This window comes from Sciurus carolinensis, chromosome 14, assembly GCF_902686445.1.
Source record: "Sciurus carolinensis chromosome 14, mSciCar1.2, whole genome shotgun sequence".
NCBI lineage: Eukaryota > Metazoa > Chordata > Mammalia > Rodentia > Sciuridae > Sciurus > Sciurus carolinensis.
In genome coordinates, this window is record NC_062226.1 from 9871916 (window position 1) to 9886762 (window position 14847).

The window sequence follows — 14847 nt, forward strand, 5'->3', positions numbered from 1 at the left end:
TGTGATAGAGTAATGGTCCCCAAAGATATCTACATCCCATTCTCTAGCACCTTTGAAAGTTGCCTTATATAGCAAAGGTAACTCTGTGGATGTGGTTGAGGATCTTGACAGGAGTTTATCCTGGATTATCTGTTTGGGCCCTGAATAATTACAAGTGCCCTTATAGGGGCAAGACAGGCAGAATTTAGACAGAAGGCAAAAGGAAATGGAAGCAAATAGAGATTTGAAGATGGGAAAATGGGCCACAGACCAAAGAATGCAGTTCTAGCCACTGGAAGGTTCAAGGAAATGAAACTTCCCAGGGTCTCCTTAGAAGCACAGCTCTACTGACACTTTGATTTAGTCCCACAGGGCTCCATTCAGATTTCTGACCACCAAAACTGTAAAATGATAAACTTTGTCATCTTTAAGCCATCAAGTTTGTGGTAATTCATTTCAGCAGCTACAGGAAACTTAATACCCTGACACTAGAAGAACTGGAAATTCTGACCCACAGTGTCATTCATGGCCCAGTTAGAAGACAGGAGTGAGATGTGAAGTTTTTAACCCAGTCAGTGCTGAAAGACTTCAGAGATGTCACAGAGGTGGCAACTGCAGAAATCAGCTTCCAACCCCAGGACTAAGGGAACTTTAGTGACGTGGAGACTTTGGAATTATTAATTTAGAGCTAAGAGGCAGAGCCCCACCCATCTGACACTCAGAGCTCGGAGGGGGTGTGGTGCAGGTGGTGCTGTGTGTGCTGGGGTGAGGCCCTGAAGGGGTTCAGCTGCAAGTGTTGGGAAAACTGCTGCTGCTTTGGGAGAAATCGCTGCTGTCTGGGTGAGGAATTGTTGCAGGGCTAACCCTCACTCAGCCCAGAAGCTGCAGGAAGGGCAAGTTTTATTTCGGGACCTTTTGCCCTCCAGTCTCCCGGGTGCTCCCCCTGTTGGCAGAGATTATACGGAATCAGCTGGACCTGCAAGGCGGTTCGCAGAGCCCCAGGCCCAGCATCCCAGGGAGAAGATAAAAGGGCAGGTGTGTGCTGAGAGGCAGTCACGCGAACACCAGCTCGAGTGGGCTGTTTAAACATGCTACTAATTCGCGAATGTTGGGGGAACTTTCTGGGTATTTGGCTTTTAGTCAAATAGTGCTCTGAATTATTTCAGTCCTTTGATATTTATTTTTTTATTTTTGTGGTGCTGGGGATTGAACCCAGGGCCTTGTGCTTGAGAGACAGGCCCTCTACCAACTGAGCTATCTCCCCAGTCCTTGATATTTATTGACTTGTTTTTTGTTGTTGTTTTGGTACCAGGGATTAACTTCAGAGATGTTTAACCACTGAACTGCATCCCCAGCCCTTTTTATATTTTATTTGGAGACACGGTCTTGCTGAGTTGCTCAGAGCCTTGCTGAGTTGCTGTCTTTGAACTTGTGATCTTCCCTCCTCAGTCTCTGGAGCGGCTGGAATTACAAATTTACACCACTATGCCTGGCTTCTGACTTATTTTATAACCCAGTTTATGGTCCATTTTAGTAAATATTTCATCATGTTTAAAAAGGTATATATTCTACTGCCTTATGTATTCTGTGGATGCTAATTAGGTCAAGTTGGTTGATAATATACTCGAGTCTCCGTAGTTCCTCGTTTGTTTTTGCCTACTCGCTCCTTGTGAAGAGAGCATACTAAATCTTAACTGTGCTGTGGATTTTGCTTTCTCCCTTTAGTTCTGTCAGTCTTTGCTTCTTCTGGTACTGGGGATTGACCAGGTGCACTTTACCACAGAGAGAGACAGAAAGAGTGAGAAGGAGGGAGTTTTTTGCTTTGTTTTGTTTTTGTTGTTTGTTTTTTTGAGACAATCACACTAAATTTCCAGGCTGGCCTCAAACTTGTGATCCTCCTCTCGTAGTCTCCTGAGTCACTTGTAAGTGGGCACCACCATGCCGAGCAGCTTCGTGCATTTTAAAGCACTGCATTTTGTGTATATATATATTTAGAATAATTTTAATTTTTCAGATCAGATGTTTCCTGAGCCCCCACCAAACTCACCCCAGATGCAGAGGCTCCCACGTGTGGGGTGCCTCATGGCTCCTGCACGATGCCTGCCATGCTTTCTGCTGCAGTAAACCAGAGCTGCAGATATCAACCTTGAATCCCACAGTCTAAGGCCTTATGTGGCTCTGTGACACCAGCACAGACTTTAGAGCCATGTGTACTCAGCATTATATGCCAGCCTAGTCCCTCACTAGCTGACTCTTGAGGAAATCCATTTTCCCTTTTTTAAATCGACAATGGTAACCCCTGGCCTCAAAAGGATTCCTAAGGCCCCAGCGTGGCCATGGATGAAAAGCGCCAAGGGCAGTGCCCTGACTGAGTCTCTGCTTCCTGCCCTGGCTTGACCCTCCCGTCTTCTCACACATGCCTCTGCTCTGCCCTCCTCGACATCCGCAGTCAACATTGTCTCTTCTAACCTTCCTCAGGAAAGGCTCCTGAGCAGGCACAGCATCTTCCCTTCCAGGACCTTCTTACCCTCTCCACCAAGCTGAAACCTCTTGCTCCTTCCCCTGTATCAACAGGGCCACTCCCTAGACCCATGCTTAGAAGTGGGAGAGAGTGGAAGGACCCTGACTTTGAAAGGGTGTCGTCCCAGCTTCAGGCACCAGGTCTTGACTGACAGCTCCAGGGTGGGGCCAGCGTGTCAGTGGCTGAGGCTGACACAGGGAGGTTTCTTAGGAGGAGTAGCTCACAGAACCAGAAAGACCTGTCAGACTGGAACTGGGGTCCGTGGGCTCCTTTGGGCTCCTTTCTCTTGCTGCCATCGTTCAAGCTTTTTTTTCCATCATGTAGGCGCAACCTGCAAGTGGGGTGGACACTGCCACAACAGCTCCAAGCTTGGAACATTCCAGCTGAGCACCCACAGTGGCAGGAGGGCTTTTCCCACTCAGCTTCAGCGTATAAAGAAGAGTCTCAATAGAAGAAGAGACTCTGATCATTCATCTTGGGTGACAGAGTCACAGATGTTTATTTGGTCAAGGGACCAAGATACTGTGATTGGCCAGGCCTGAATCACGTGCCAGAAAATTAACTATCATTATGGATAGCCCTATCAGAGTCACGTGGAATTTCAGGGTGGAAATGGGGAAAGGGTCAGGGGGCTCTGGGAAGACAAACGGCAGACCAGCTCACGTTCTCTCCAGATCATCTCTCTGACCAGTGGTCAGGCCCCGAGAAGTCGTGTTTTGCAGCTGAGGGCTGATTGGCAAACACAGGCCTCAATCTCAGGGAGGAGATGGATGAGTTTATCTCAGGGGTGATCCCGCAGTATTTTGAGAAAGGCTGAGAAGACAGCAGGGGCTCTGGGTGGGGAGGGTCTGGCATCCAGAGCCCGCCCTCTAGGACCATGGGCAAATCATAACCTCTCAGCCTGCATTTTCTCTCTCATAAAATAGGGTCATTTTGATGAGTCAGTGACATTTTGCCTTATTAAAATAGTAACTGCTTATTATGGTTTCTATAACCAGATTGTTCCAGTCCATTCACATGTGCTGTGTTGATTTTATTAGACCACCTCAAGTTGGGCCTAGTCTTGTCCTGGGGACTGGCTGGTGCGCTTGTGGATGACCAGCCCTCAGAAGAGTGCCTGTGTCCGAAGGAGTTACTGGGTTATCTACCAAGACGGTCATCAGCAAGGCGCAGGGAAGCAGGAATAATGTTGGTCTAGCCCTTCAAAGCAGAGCTCCCTCTGTTGTGAAGCATGCAGCTAAGGAAATGCGAACTCAGTTTTAGGGCTCAGTCTCCTGTGTGTTTCTGAATTGTAGGAAGAGTGGAGCCAAAGAGAAATTGTGAGCGTGGCCATGGCTCAAGCCCTGGAGGAAGTGCGGAAGCAAAGGGAAGAGCTCCAGCAACAGGTGGGTCCTGTCTGACACCTGGCTTTGGGCCCAAGTGGTGATGCCCTCCCCTGCAGTGCCCCAGTGTCCTTGGTGGGTGTGGACACCAGTCTCAGGGACTGCAGTTGGCTGTGGGAGGCCCTGTGGTCTCTAAGAAGCTGGGAGATCTTGCTACAAAGAAACTCTTATGCTATAGGTTGCCCGTTTCTGATTTTGGTGGTCAGCTATTAATTGTCTCAGCATTACCTGAAGGAAAGTCCTCAGACAGGATCTTATTGGACTCTTAATTCTATGAGGTGGCCCACCACTACCCATGTCCACTGAAGACTCCGTACAAGTGGGCTGAGCTTCCCGCAGAAGTGTGGGAAAGCCAGCCTTTGGAGACACAGCCTCTGGCCCCATTCCTGCTTGTTTACCAGCTTGAAGCATTCAGCGAGTCTGACAGATCCGAGTCTGAGTCTCCTCTGAAAAGGATTTTAAGATACCATACCTTCTAGACTGAATGAAGTTCACATCGTACATCAAATGCCCACTCACTACTGTAGGGGAAATCAGGGTCATGACCACATGTTGGAGAGCTGGTTGGGACAACTGCATCTCTGGTTGTCCCGCTGTGGGCCAAGAGATCACTCTAGAGCAGGGCCCCTGCCCAGAAGAATGTGTTTGCACATGTCTACAGAAGCAGAATTTCCTTGGGATGGTTCTAGGTAGTGGACTTGGGGGTCCTGTGGGTACTGCCTTCAATCCCTCTCACACGTTTCCCCCCTCCAAGGCTACTGAGCTGACAGCCTCGGTAGACAAGAAGGAGCAGAGTTTGCGAGAAAAGGCCGAAGAACTTCTCCAGAAGGAACAGGAGATTCTCCAGCTGGAGAAAGGTGAGGAGTGGATTCCTGCCGGCTCCTGGTGTCCCTGCCCCAAGCTGGCCCTGTCTCATAGCAGGGAGGGCCTGGGCTCATGCTGTATGCTCCCTCTGCCACCCTAGGTCATGCCTCTGCCATGCTGCAGATGCACCAGCTGCAGAGTGAGCTGGAGGCCCTGAGGAGCCAGAGAGCGGAGGAAGTCCTGGTGGCCACAGTGCAGGAGCTGCCAGGGCTGCAGGGCCAGGAGCCATGTGTAAGTCACAGCTGTGTGCTGCAGCAAGACACGGGGCACTTGTTCTGTGCTGTGGTGCCCTGCAGGCCATCATGTGTGGCACCTGTGGGTGTGCAGGTCCCTCTGAAAGGTGCTGGATTGGTCTGTGTTGAACGCTGGCTCCTGGCAGCTCGGGAGGCCACACCTGTGAAATGAACGGCCCCCCTCCCCACACCCCTGCAGCTTGACTTCAGCATTACCTGTCCTGCTCTCACTTGCTACCACCAACCACCCACAGGTAACCTCAGAAGCCATGCAGGATCCCGTGTGCCAGCTTCCAACTGCAGAAGGAACACCAAATGGAGAGGTTGGGGCCATGGATCTAGGGCGGCTCCAGAAGGAAAAGCAGGACTTGGAGCAGCAGCTTATAGAGAAAAATAAGGTGAGGTGGCACTTTGCCTCTGTGTCTCTGTCCTGCCCTCACCCTGAGTTCCATCTCTTCTCAAGGGTTTTGCCGGGGCCCCAGCTCCTCTCAGGAGATTTTACCTGGCTCTCAGAAGGTCTTTCCCCTGCTTGTCCTCTTCTCACTCCCGCCCATCTTCCTTCCACATCCCCCAGGCCCCTTGAGCGTCAGAGCCTGAATAGCAGTCAGCCCAGCTGTCCTGCTGACCCCCAGCTGGGCCATGTGGACAGTCTGCACTTCCTCTCCACAGCTGGAAACAGCACTGATCCTGGCCTCTGAGGAGTTGAGGTGGATAAGAGGAAGTGTTTGCTAACAGTCCTGCAAAACTGGTATTTGGTGGAAGCTCAATAAATGTCCCGATTCCACCCCACCCAACCCTGCATCTGCACCTGTGAATTCAGGATCTCATTTCATCCTGACATTTAAAGTGCCCTGTAAACTTAGTGTACTAGCTGGATGTTGCTCTGGCCTGAAATTCTGCCCCTAAATTTTGTGGGGGCAGGTCCTATATTATCAAGGAGAAAGGTGTTCATTCCACCCATCAGTCTCTTCATGTGAAATATAAAATGTGTGAAACAGTAGCGCACGCCTGTAATCCCAGGACCTCAGGAGGCTGAGACAGGAGGATCGCAGGTTCGAGGTCAACTTTGGCAACTTAGCATGACCCTGTCTCAAAATAAAAACCAAAACAGACTGGGGATGTGGCTCAGTGGTAGAGCACCTCTGGGTTCCATCCCCAGTGCAAATAAAAAAGAGAGAGAAAAAGTACAAAACAATTTGTGGGTCAGTGAACTAACACACAGCAAACACAGACACCCGAACACAATCAGGACGTTGCCGGCATCCCAGAAGCCAAGCCTCCCTCCGGCCCCACACGGTCCCCTGGTCACACAATCCTGACTCCTGTGGAAGTGGTCGTCCTGTTCTCTCTAGTTCTACTGCCTCAGCTCACGTTCCTGGCGTAGAGTTTAGTTTTGCACCTGATGAACTGAATTCAGCTTCACCTCTACCTTCTCTTCAACCTCCAGTCCTGCCTCGCTGCATGGCAGCCAGCTCCCCTTGCAGCCCACTCCTCTCACCTCCTCACCGCACCGTCCAGATGCTGTTCTCGCCTCTCTTGCGCCGTCATCGCTTTTTCTTCCAGTGCCTCTGTCCACTGACAGCACACGGTGACTAGACTTCGCGTGCTCTGACTCCCAACCCTTCCCAGTACCGCCAGACCTCTCCACCTCCTCCAGCACACTTGCCACCTGCTTTTCCACTCCCGTTCTCAGCCAGCCCAGTCAGGCCTTCCCCGCCCTGCACAGAGGAAGAGCTCTTGCCAAGCTCATCGGCGACATCCATGTTGCTGAATCCAGAAGTCAGTTCCTAATTTTTCTTCTAATTGATAGCCTTGGCAGACATTTCTGCCTGGAAGCTCACCTCTGATGGCCACCCTTCTCAGCTCCTTGAGGGGCCGTGTCCTCCCCACTCCCAGCCTCTCTGCACTGCACTCTCCCTCTCCCTCGGGGATGTCACATTCCTCAGCCACATCCCTGCCTTCATAAGACAGCCCCGTGGATGTGTCTGCTGTTTCCCCACGAGTGTTTAAAAGGCATCTAAAACTGAAAACAAACCCATCTAAATCCAGAAGCAAACCTGAGCTTCCCCATGCTCCACAGCTTGTCCCGCCATCTTTCCCGTCCCAGTAAATGGCAAAGCCCTGGGAGTCACCCTTATCCCTGGTTCTCTATCACCGACATCTGACCAGTAGCAAACCTTGACCCTCCCTTTACACTGTACCAAAAGAAACTTCTTCTCGTCACTGGCACCACTGTCCCCTACTCCAGGTTGCCACAATCTCTTCTCTGGAAGGTGGTGCTGAATTTCTAAGTGCTTTTGCAGTAGCCACAAAGCCCTATGTGATCTTGTCCGCTTTCTTTATCTCCTCCTGCCCCATCGCCTCCTCTCAGCCTTGCCTTTCTATGAATATGTCAAGCACCCTCTCACCTCAGGGCCTTTGTGTTTCCGGAGCCTCTGCCTATGAGATTCTTGCCCTGATTATCCTCACTTCGTTTATGGTGTCACTTGACCAACAAGGCCTTGCCACCCTGACAGATCTCACCATTAGAATGCCCTAACCCCTTACCTTGTTGCTTCTCTCTGTGTCTTTTATTACCTTCTGATAAATACTACTTACTGACTCTCTTCCCTCTGAGGGTAGAATTTTTTTGGAGGGGAGGGGTGCTGTGGGTGAAGCCAGGGTCTTGAACACGCTAGGCAAGCATTCTACCACTGATCCACATCCCCAGTCCTTGTCTTTTTTATTACTTTTTTCTCTAGCTCCATGACAGAATCTGGCACATAGTAGGGACTCAGTAATTATTAGGGGAATTCGTGAATGAGCAGGAAACCAAGTAACATAAGATAAAATATCAAATGTATTCTGTGGGGAACTGTCCAGCCTCGTGGTCAGTCAAAAGAATATAAATTGAAACCACGTGGTGCCATTTTATATATCCAGGTGTGTTGCACGTGGTTTAAAATGCATGACAGTCCAGGAGCTAGAGGCATTGCCATGAGTCTCCAGAATCTCAATCCCAGGAGAACCCGTGGGAACACCTCTTGAAGAAACAAAGCTTATTCCAGCCTTGTTTAAACATGGGAACCCAGGGGCTGGGGTTAGAGTTTAATGGCAAAGCCCTTGCCGAGCACATGCAAGGTCCGGAGTTCAGTCCCCTGCAACATACACACACAATAATAGTAAAATAAAACTAGAAACCCAGCCACATAGTAAGATAGGGGTCATCCCCTAGAGTTATTGTCCCATTAAAAGCTACCACTGGGAAAAGTAGAAAGCTGTGAAAACTGATAAAATTGAAAGTGTTCAAAATTCTAGTGACTCAATGCAAGATTTAGAAACATGAATTAGAAATACACAAGAGGGAGCTGGGGCTGGGGCTTAGTGGCAGAGCACCTGCCTAGCATGTGTGAGGCACTGGGTTCGATTCTCAGTGCCACAAATAAATAAATAAATAAAGGTATTGTGTTCATCTACAACTAAAAATACATATATTTAAAAAAAAAAGTACACAAGAAACCCTCCATTTTGATATGTTACAATTGTGAGATTTTGGAGAAATTTTTATTTAAAAATTTTTCCTGGGGGTGCTGGGGTTGTGACTCAGTGGTAGAGCACTTGCCTAGCATGTGTGAGGCACTGGGTTTGATTCTCAGCACTGCGTATAAAGAAATGAATAAAAATAAAGGTCTATCCACAACTAAAAAATATTTCAAAAAAATACTTAAAATTTTTTTTTCTTGGCGCTGGGGTTGTGGCTTAGTGGTAGAGCACTTGCCTAGCATATGTGAGGCACCAGGTTTGATGCTCAGCACTGCATATAAATCAATCAATCAATCAATAAAAATTTTTCCTTGGGCTCACTTCCTAACTGCAGAACAAAAAAAAAATAAAATTTCCCAGCCAGGCATGGTAGTACAGCCTGCAATTTAGTAATTTAGGAGGATGAGGCAGGATTGCAGGTTCAAGGCCAGCCTGGGCAGCTTAGTGAGACCCTGTCTCAAAATGAGAAATAAAAAGGCCTGGAGTGTAGCTGAGTGGTAGAGTGCTCCCTAGCATGTTCAAGGACCTGGGTTCAAATCTCAGCCCTGCAAAAGAAAAAACAATTCCTGTACTGCTGATGATGAAATTTTTAATTGAGAAAATACAGGTTAGCATTTCCAGTGAATAATGGAATCTGTAATAAATTATATTCAAGGCTCATAATGCTAATTAATTTAAAATAAATGATAGAAAACCCAGTGGTGGTGGATGGTGTAGAAAAACTGGTCTTATACACTGTTCAAAATAGCATTGCAAATTATTATAGTATTTCAGGAGAGCAATGCTGATGAGCACCACAAATTCTGGCCCAAGTAGCCTACTTGGGGATCAGGGCACATAATAGACTTTTTTTTTGGGTTGGGGCACAGCGCTGGGAATTGAACCCCAGGCCTCCTACAAGCTAGGCAAGCCCTTTACCACTGAGCTACATTCTCAGTCCCCATAAATAGAATTCTGAGGACAAAAAACGTTGTGCAGAGCTGCTCCCAGCTGTGCTACCCTCATGCTCAGGCACTGGAAGCAGCCCTGAGGACTGAGCTTACAAGAGGCAGTTGGGCAGCACTGGCGCTGAGGAACAGGGCATCGTGGTGACCACTGTGGATCCTGAGAAAGCAGGGGACTGAAGAATGGCAGCATGGGAGGGAAAGAACCTTGGGGTAATGGGTATGTGCACGTGACAACTGAGCATGAGCCTCTGGGGAGGGCCTCTTGAGCCAGAGACTTGTGGCAGGGGTTCAGGGGATCGAAGCAGATGCATTTCTGTTGTTTTCATTCACACCTTGAAAATGGTCAAATGTGCCTCTAACGATTGGGTTTTGGTGGGGTGGGACTTATCTCAGACCATAAAGCAGATGCAGCAGAGGATGCTGGAACTCAAGAAGACTCTGCAGAAGGAGCTGGTGAGTGCCCATGCCATGTACCCACCCAGGTGCTCAGCTCCTCTTCTCCCGTCCCTGCCTGCCTGCTGGTGCTTCCCAAGTTGATTGCCAAGGGATCTCAGGAGGTCAGGTGTGGGCTTGTGGGACAGCATTCTCGGGCACATGCCTGCCTTCTCTGTGCCTGTGTCCTCATCTGCAAGTGGGGCTTGCGCTAGGAGTCCATGTGGTGGTATTGGTACAGTATGTATATGGTAAGTGCTTGGACCAACAGGAGATGAGAGCAGCGTCTCTGTTCCAGGTGGGGCCCTTTTGTCCTATAAGGGTCAGGTTAGGCAGAGGAACAGCAGGTGATCACAGCCGGGGCCAGGGAACCTCCCCTGTGATTTCACACCTGTCTTGGAGGGTTCGATATAACACCTTTCCCATTGGTTTTTCAGAAAATCAGACCTGACAGTGAGCTTTTTGAAGTCCGGGAAAAGCCAGGCTCTGAGGTGCCAAACATGGCCCCTTCCGTCACGAATAATGCTGACCTTACTGATGCTCGGGAGATCAACTTCGAATACCTTAAACATGTTGTTTTAAAATTCATGTCCTGCCGAGAATCCGAGGTAAAGAGCTTCCAAGCTGCCTTTTGGGTAGAGACCAGCTCTGCTCACGGCTTCCTGCCCAGTCCTCTTCCTTCTCTCCCCCACCCCCATGTTCCATGTGGATATTTGGCTATTTCTCCCACCAGCAGTGGCCTGCTGATGGAGCAGTAAGAAGGGGGAGACCATGGAGGAAACTGGCTCGTAAGGGGAGATATGAGTTCCACTTTCAAATCTTAACTTGAATGCCAAGGCGAGTCTTGGGAACAGCATCTACCCAGCATTCCTGAGTCCTGCCAAGGGCAGAATAGTGCAGGTGTTCTCTTCTTGATCCTTCCAGTCTCCAGAGCGAGAGATGGGAGGGGAAACAGCACATCATTGCTGTCATACTTCAGAAAGCACAAACTTCACCCACTTGTCCTTCCTGATCAAGGCAAACAGGAAATGCTGTCCCACTTAGCCCCCTTACTGTCTGCCTCCACCCCAAGCAAAACTTGTTTTGTTTCAGGCTTTTCATCTTATAAAAGCTGTGTCAGTGTTGCTGAACTTTTCGCAAGAGGAAGAGAACATGCTCAAAGAAACTCTGGAATATAAGGTAGGGTTCCATTCTGCTGTTTCACTGCCAAACAGTATAGTCAGTCGTCCCAGCACTGGCAAATGAGACCAGCCCCTGGAAGCAGGTAACCATTCACAGTTGCATCACCAGCTGAGTTGCTTTTGGATGATGAACTTGATCTGGTAATACTGAGAACTTCCTTTGTGCCCAAATGTGTTGCATTTGACCAACAGACTATTTTGGAAAGCATTTTCATTGACATCACTTCATTGACAGCACCACATTTGGCATAGAATCGAGACTTTTAAAAAAATTTTTTTGGGCTGGGGGTGTAGCTCAATGGTAGAGTACTTACCTAGCATGTGCAAGGCCCCTGGGTTTGACCCCTAACACAACAACAATTTTATTTTTTTCAAAAGCACCTGCATAAATGCTGAAACAAAAAATTACCTGCAGCTGGGTGTGGTGGTGCACACCTGTAATCCCAGCTATAAGGCAGGAGAAGCACAAGGTTGAGGCAACTTAGCAAGATCCTGTTTCAAATTTTTAAAAAAGGGCTGGGGATGTAACTCAGTGGAAGAGCACACTGGGTTCAATCCCCAGAGTCAGAAGAAGAAAAAAGAAAAACTTGCTTACAATTCTATTACTTTGTTCTCATCACCTCGAAGTTTCTTTCCCACACTTAGAATGGGCTCTTAGCCTGGCAGACTGGTAACTGGAACCATCTCCACTGCTTTGCTCACAGCCAGAGTCAGGATGGCTGGAGGGTGGGAGCAGGGACTCAGGGAAGGAGAGGGGGCTGTTTCTGCTTCCTCTGTGCCCAGTCCTGCTTCTCATCTCAGGGGCCTTTTCTGTTTCAAATGCAGATGTCGTGGTTTGGTTCCAAACCAGCTCCCAAGGGCAGCATCCGGCCATCTATCTCAAACCCTCGGATACCATGGTCCTAGAGGGAACACCCAAGGATGGAGCTCCATGGGTTGACACTTTTTCTGTGAAAAGAACACTGACACACCAGTCTGGGTGGGTTTTTAATCACTGTAAATGCAGTATTTTGTACAAGTGTCTAAATATTGTTTACAAGACTTAAGGCCCACCTTCCTGAAGGCTGACATGAACTTCAGGAGGGAGCTGATACTATGTCATTCTGGTCACCCAATGGGGAGGGCCCCAGCACTACCCAGACTTCCAGTGCTGCTAATATCCTAGCCCTGGCCAGCACCTGTCTGCACCTGAGTCCTCTGACATTAGCACACAAAGCTGAAGCAGTGGTCAGCATGTCAGGCTGCAACTGACTCATTGTGTACAGGTGATGTGTAGAGATTACGGCCCTTTGAAATCGTGCCCAGCAGGCCAGACCCACCTGCTGCTGCCGCAAAAAGCCAACTCCATGAGGGTGGCTTTTAAAAGTCCCCTTCTATTCGCATATTTTGGGTCAGTTAAGTTAGAAGAGGCTTTTGACCCTTCCTCTTGAGAAAACATCATTTCACCTTGTTTCCCACACCACGTATAACTTGAGATGTGTGCATCTTTAAAGTACCCTGGGGGCCAGTGTGGACTAATGAAGAATATGCAACTTTCTGACAGCGTCTCCATTTTATTTAAGAGAACTAGCAGTCAGATCAAGAAATTCTAAGTATAGTACCAAATACACTCAATTGCCTTTTTAATGAATGTACTTATCTTGGATAGGTTGCTGGTAAACCATTTTAAACTATTTTTTATAGCTAAATAGTTCTTCACTATTATATCTTCTGTATTATAAAATCCATTTAACTGCTGTTCTTAAAGGAAAATCAAATCATCAAGAGGAAATGTTTCTATAAATGGGATTCCTGTCCCTCTGTGATTCTGCTCTGAAGCAGCAGTGGTATGTCATCAGCTTTGCTCTAAATCCTGTCATACTACCACTGAGCAGATGCTGATCACACTTTTTCTACTTAGGGATAGTCACTGTATTCAACCGAAGCAGCAGCTGTCCCTTCTTCCTCAGCCTTGACCAAAACATTGGCAGCCATCTGCCTTGTATGTGGCGCCACTCTCCCATCGCCCTGCCCTCCATATTTAAGATGACACTACATTCATATATAGCATCAGAACAGCCCCCAGACGGCTGCAGTACTTGATAGCACACACATGCCTCTGACAGGAGCTGATAAAAACTTGTATGCATTATTATGCTTGTTCTGGATAAGCCACAACATGGATTCTAAAAGGAAACCATTTACTGATTTATAGTTTGATAAAAGTTTCATTGGTAAATAAAAAACTACTAGTAACTGGAGCTCCTAAATTTATTGTTATATATCTACATAAAGCTGTTCCTCAATTATGCTTAAGGTCAGTGTGTATATGTACGCACACACATTCATAAAATATATCTCACAGAAAAACAAGCATTTGCAGAGTTTGCTTCCTTTCCGTGAAGTACCAAGCCAGGACAGCAAGACCTTAGCCCAACTCAGGCTCTCCCATGCAAAAGAACCATTCTCCAATTACCTACCTCCTCATGAGGCCCTTCCTGCAGATGTCTGTCCCTTTAGAATGCTACTTCCCACCTAGTAGGGACATGAAACTGGAGTCCCTTCTGTTTGATAACTTCGATGAATAAGAGGTAGCTTCTTTACAAAGTGGAATTTCCTGTTTTCACCTGTTCCAAGAAAGAATCCATGGGGACTGACAGTTCACGGCTTACCAGAGGCCACTACACTTCTGTGGAAGCCCATGCCACTCCCCTGGCCATTTGAGGGGTGGCTGTGGGGCCCATCCAGTAGCTTAAGACAGCTCCCTCTGACTAGGCTTTCCTCCTGCATGTTGAATTTCCTTCAGCTTTAAGAGGAAGAGTGGAGTAAATATTCCAAGTGATTTAATGCACTTTTACTTGTATAAAACTTTATGTGATACAGTATATATAGCCCTTTATATGAGCATTAGACCTTGATCACACTCCCAGTGTTGTAAATAGGAACTGTATTATCTAAAAACTGCTGTAGAAAATTCATTTGTGGTGCAATACACTTTTGGATTAAAGCTCTTCAATCCAGAGACAACTACAATGGGTTTTACTTGATATAGCTGGGCATTTCTTTGACTTGTTAAATCTAACACTTGTGTCATATTTAATATTTCAAGGGCGGCTACAGGGTGTCTCTCAGAAAGAACTTCCCCACACTGGGCTTGGGCGAATAATTACATGGAATTTAATGGTGCCGACAACCTAGTCTTCCCTCTAAGCATCACGTGGCTCCGCAGAGGAGCTGCAGGGAAGCAGGGGCTTTTGTCACTTTGGTCAAAGTCTATATCCAAGGACCGCCTGACCTGGGAGTGCTTCAGGCATATGAGTAAGGGTCCTTTAACAGAATGCAAGTTGTAGTTACACACGCTGAGAAGCAGAGAAAAGCATCTTTGTTCTTCGAAGAGGCTCACCATTGGTGGCTATATGGAACAAATTTTTGTTCCTTTCATGTCTGTTGGCTGATTGCTACCTGTTTCTGGTAGTTCTTTAAAGAAAACTTGTCTATATTCGATAAGATTCCTGGAACACAGCAGACCCAGCATCAGGAGATGTGACAAGGCACAGCCAAGGCCTACGCTCAGAAGACTCAGTGTAATCACACAAACCGAAGACTTTTAAAGCCTTGATCAATTAATAAATGTCTGGCACTTTATTAAGTTAAATAAGCTCCAAAATTACATACAAATCAAATGAGTAAGAAACAATAAATAGTTATTCAGCAAAACACCTCTCTGAAGCATCCAACAGCTCTGCAGCCAAGGTTTGCTGGAGTGCTGTGTGACAAGAGGCCTGCAGACTTCCATGCTCGCTCCCC

General features: G+C 47.6%; 1 protein-coding gene across 8 annotated transcripts in view; it reads left to right on the forward strand.

The window, feature by feature from the left end:
• Positions 1–14176, forward strand: part of Golga1 (golgin A1) — a 51333-nt gene extending 37157 nt beyond the window's left edge. For 4 of the 8 annotated variants that reach the window (XM_047525824.1, XM_047525826.1, XM_047525825.1 and 1 more), the window contains exons 16-23: positions 3796–3885; positions 4637–4739; positions 4847–4977; positions 5234–5377; positions 9842–9901; positions 10318–10488; positions 10973–11059; positions 11887–14174. In XM_047525824.1, coding sequence (XP_047381780.1) covers positions 3796–3885; positions 4637–4739; positions 4847–4977; positions 5234–5377; positions 9842–9901; positions 10318–10488; positions 10973–11059; positions 11887–11967 — 867 coding nt within the window. In that variant the 3' untranslated portion in view covers positions 11968–14174. Of the gene's footprint in view, positions 1–3795; positions 3886–4636; positions 4740–4846; positions 4978–5233; positions 5378–5553; positions 6008–9841; positions 9902–10317; positions 10489–10972; positions 11060–11886 lie in introns of those variants that run through there. The other 4 variants (XM_047525828.1, XM_047525829.1, XM_047525830.1 and 1 more) reach the window with 3 other exon arrangements.
• The last annotated feature ends 671 nt before the right edge of the window (positions 14177–14847 follow it).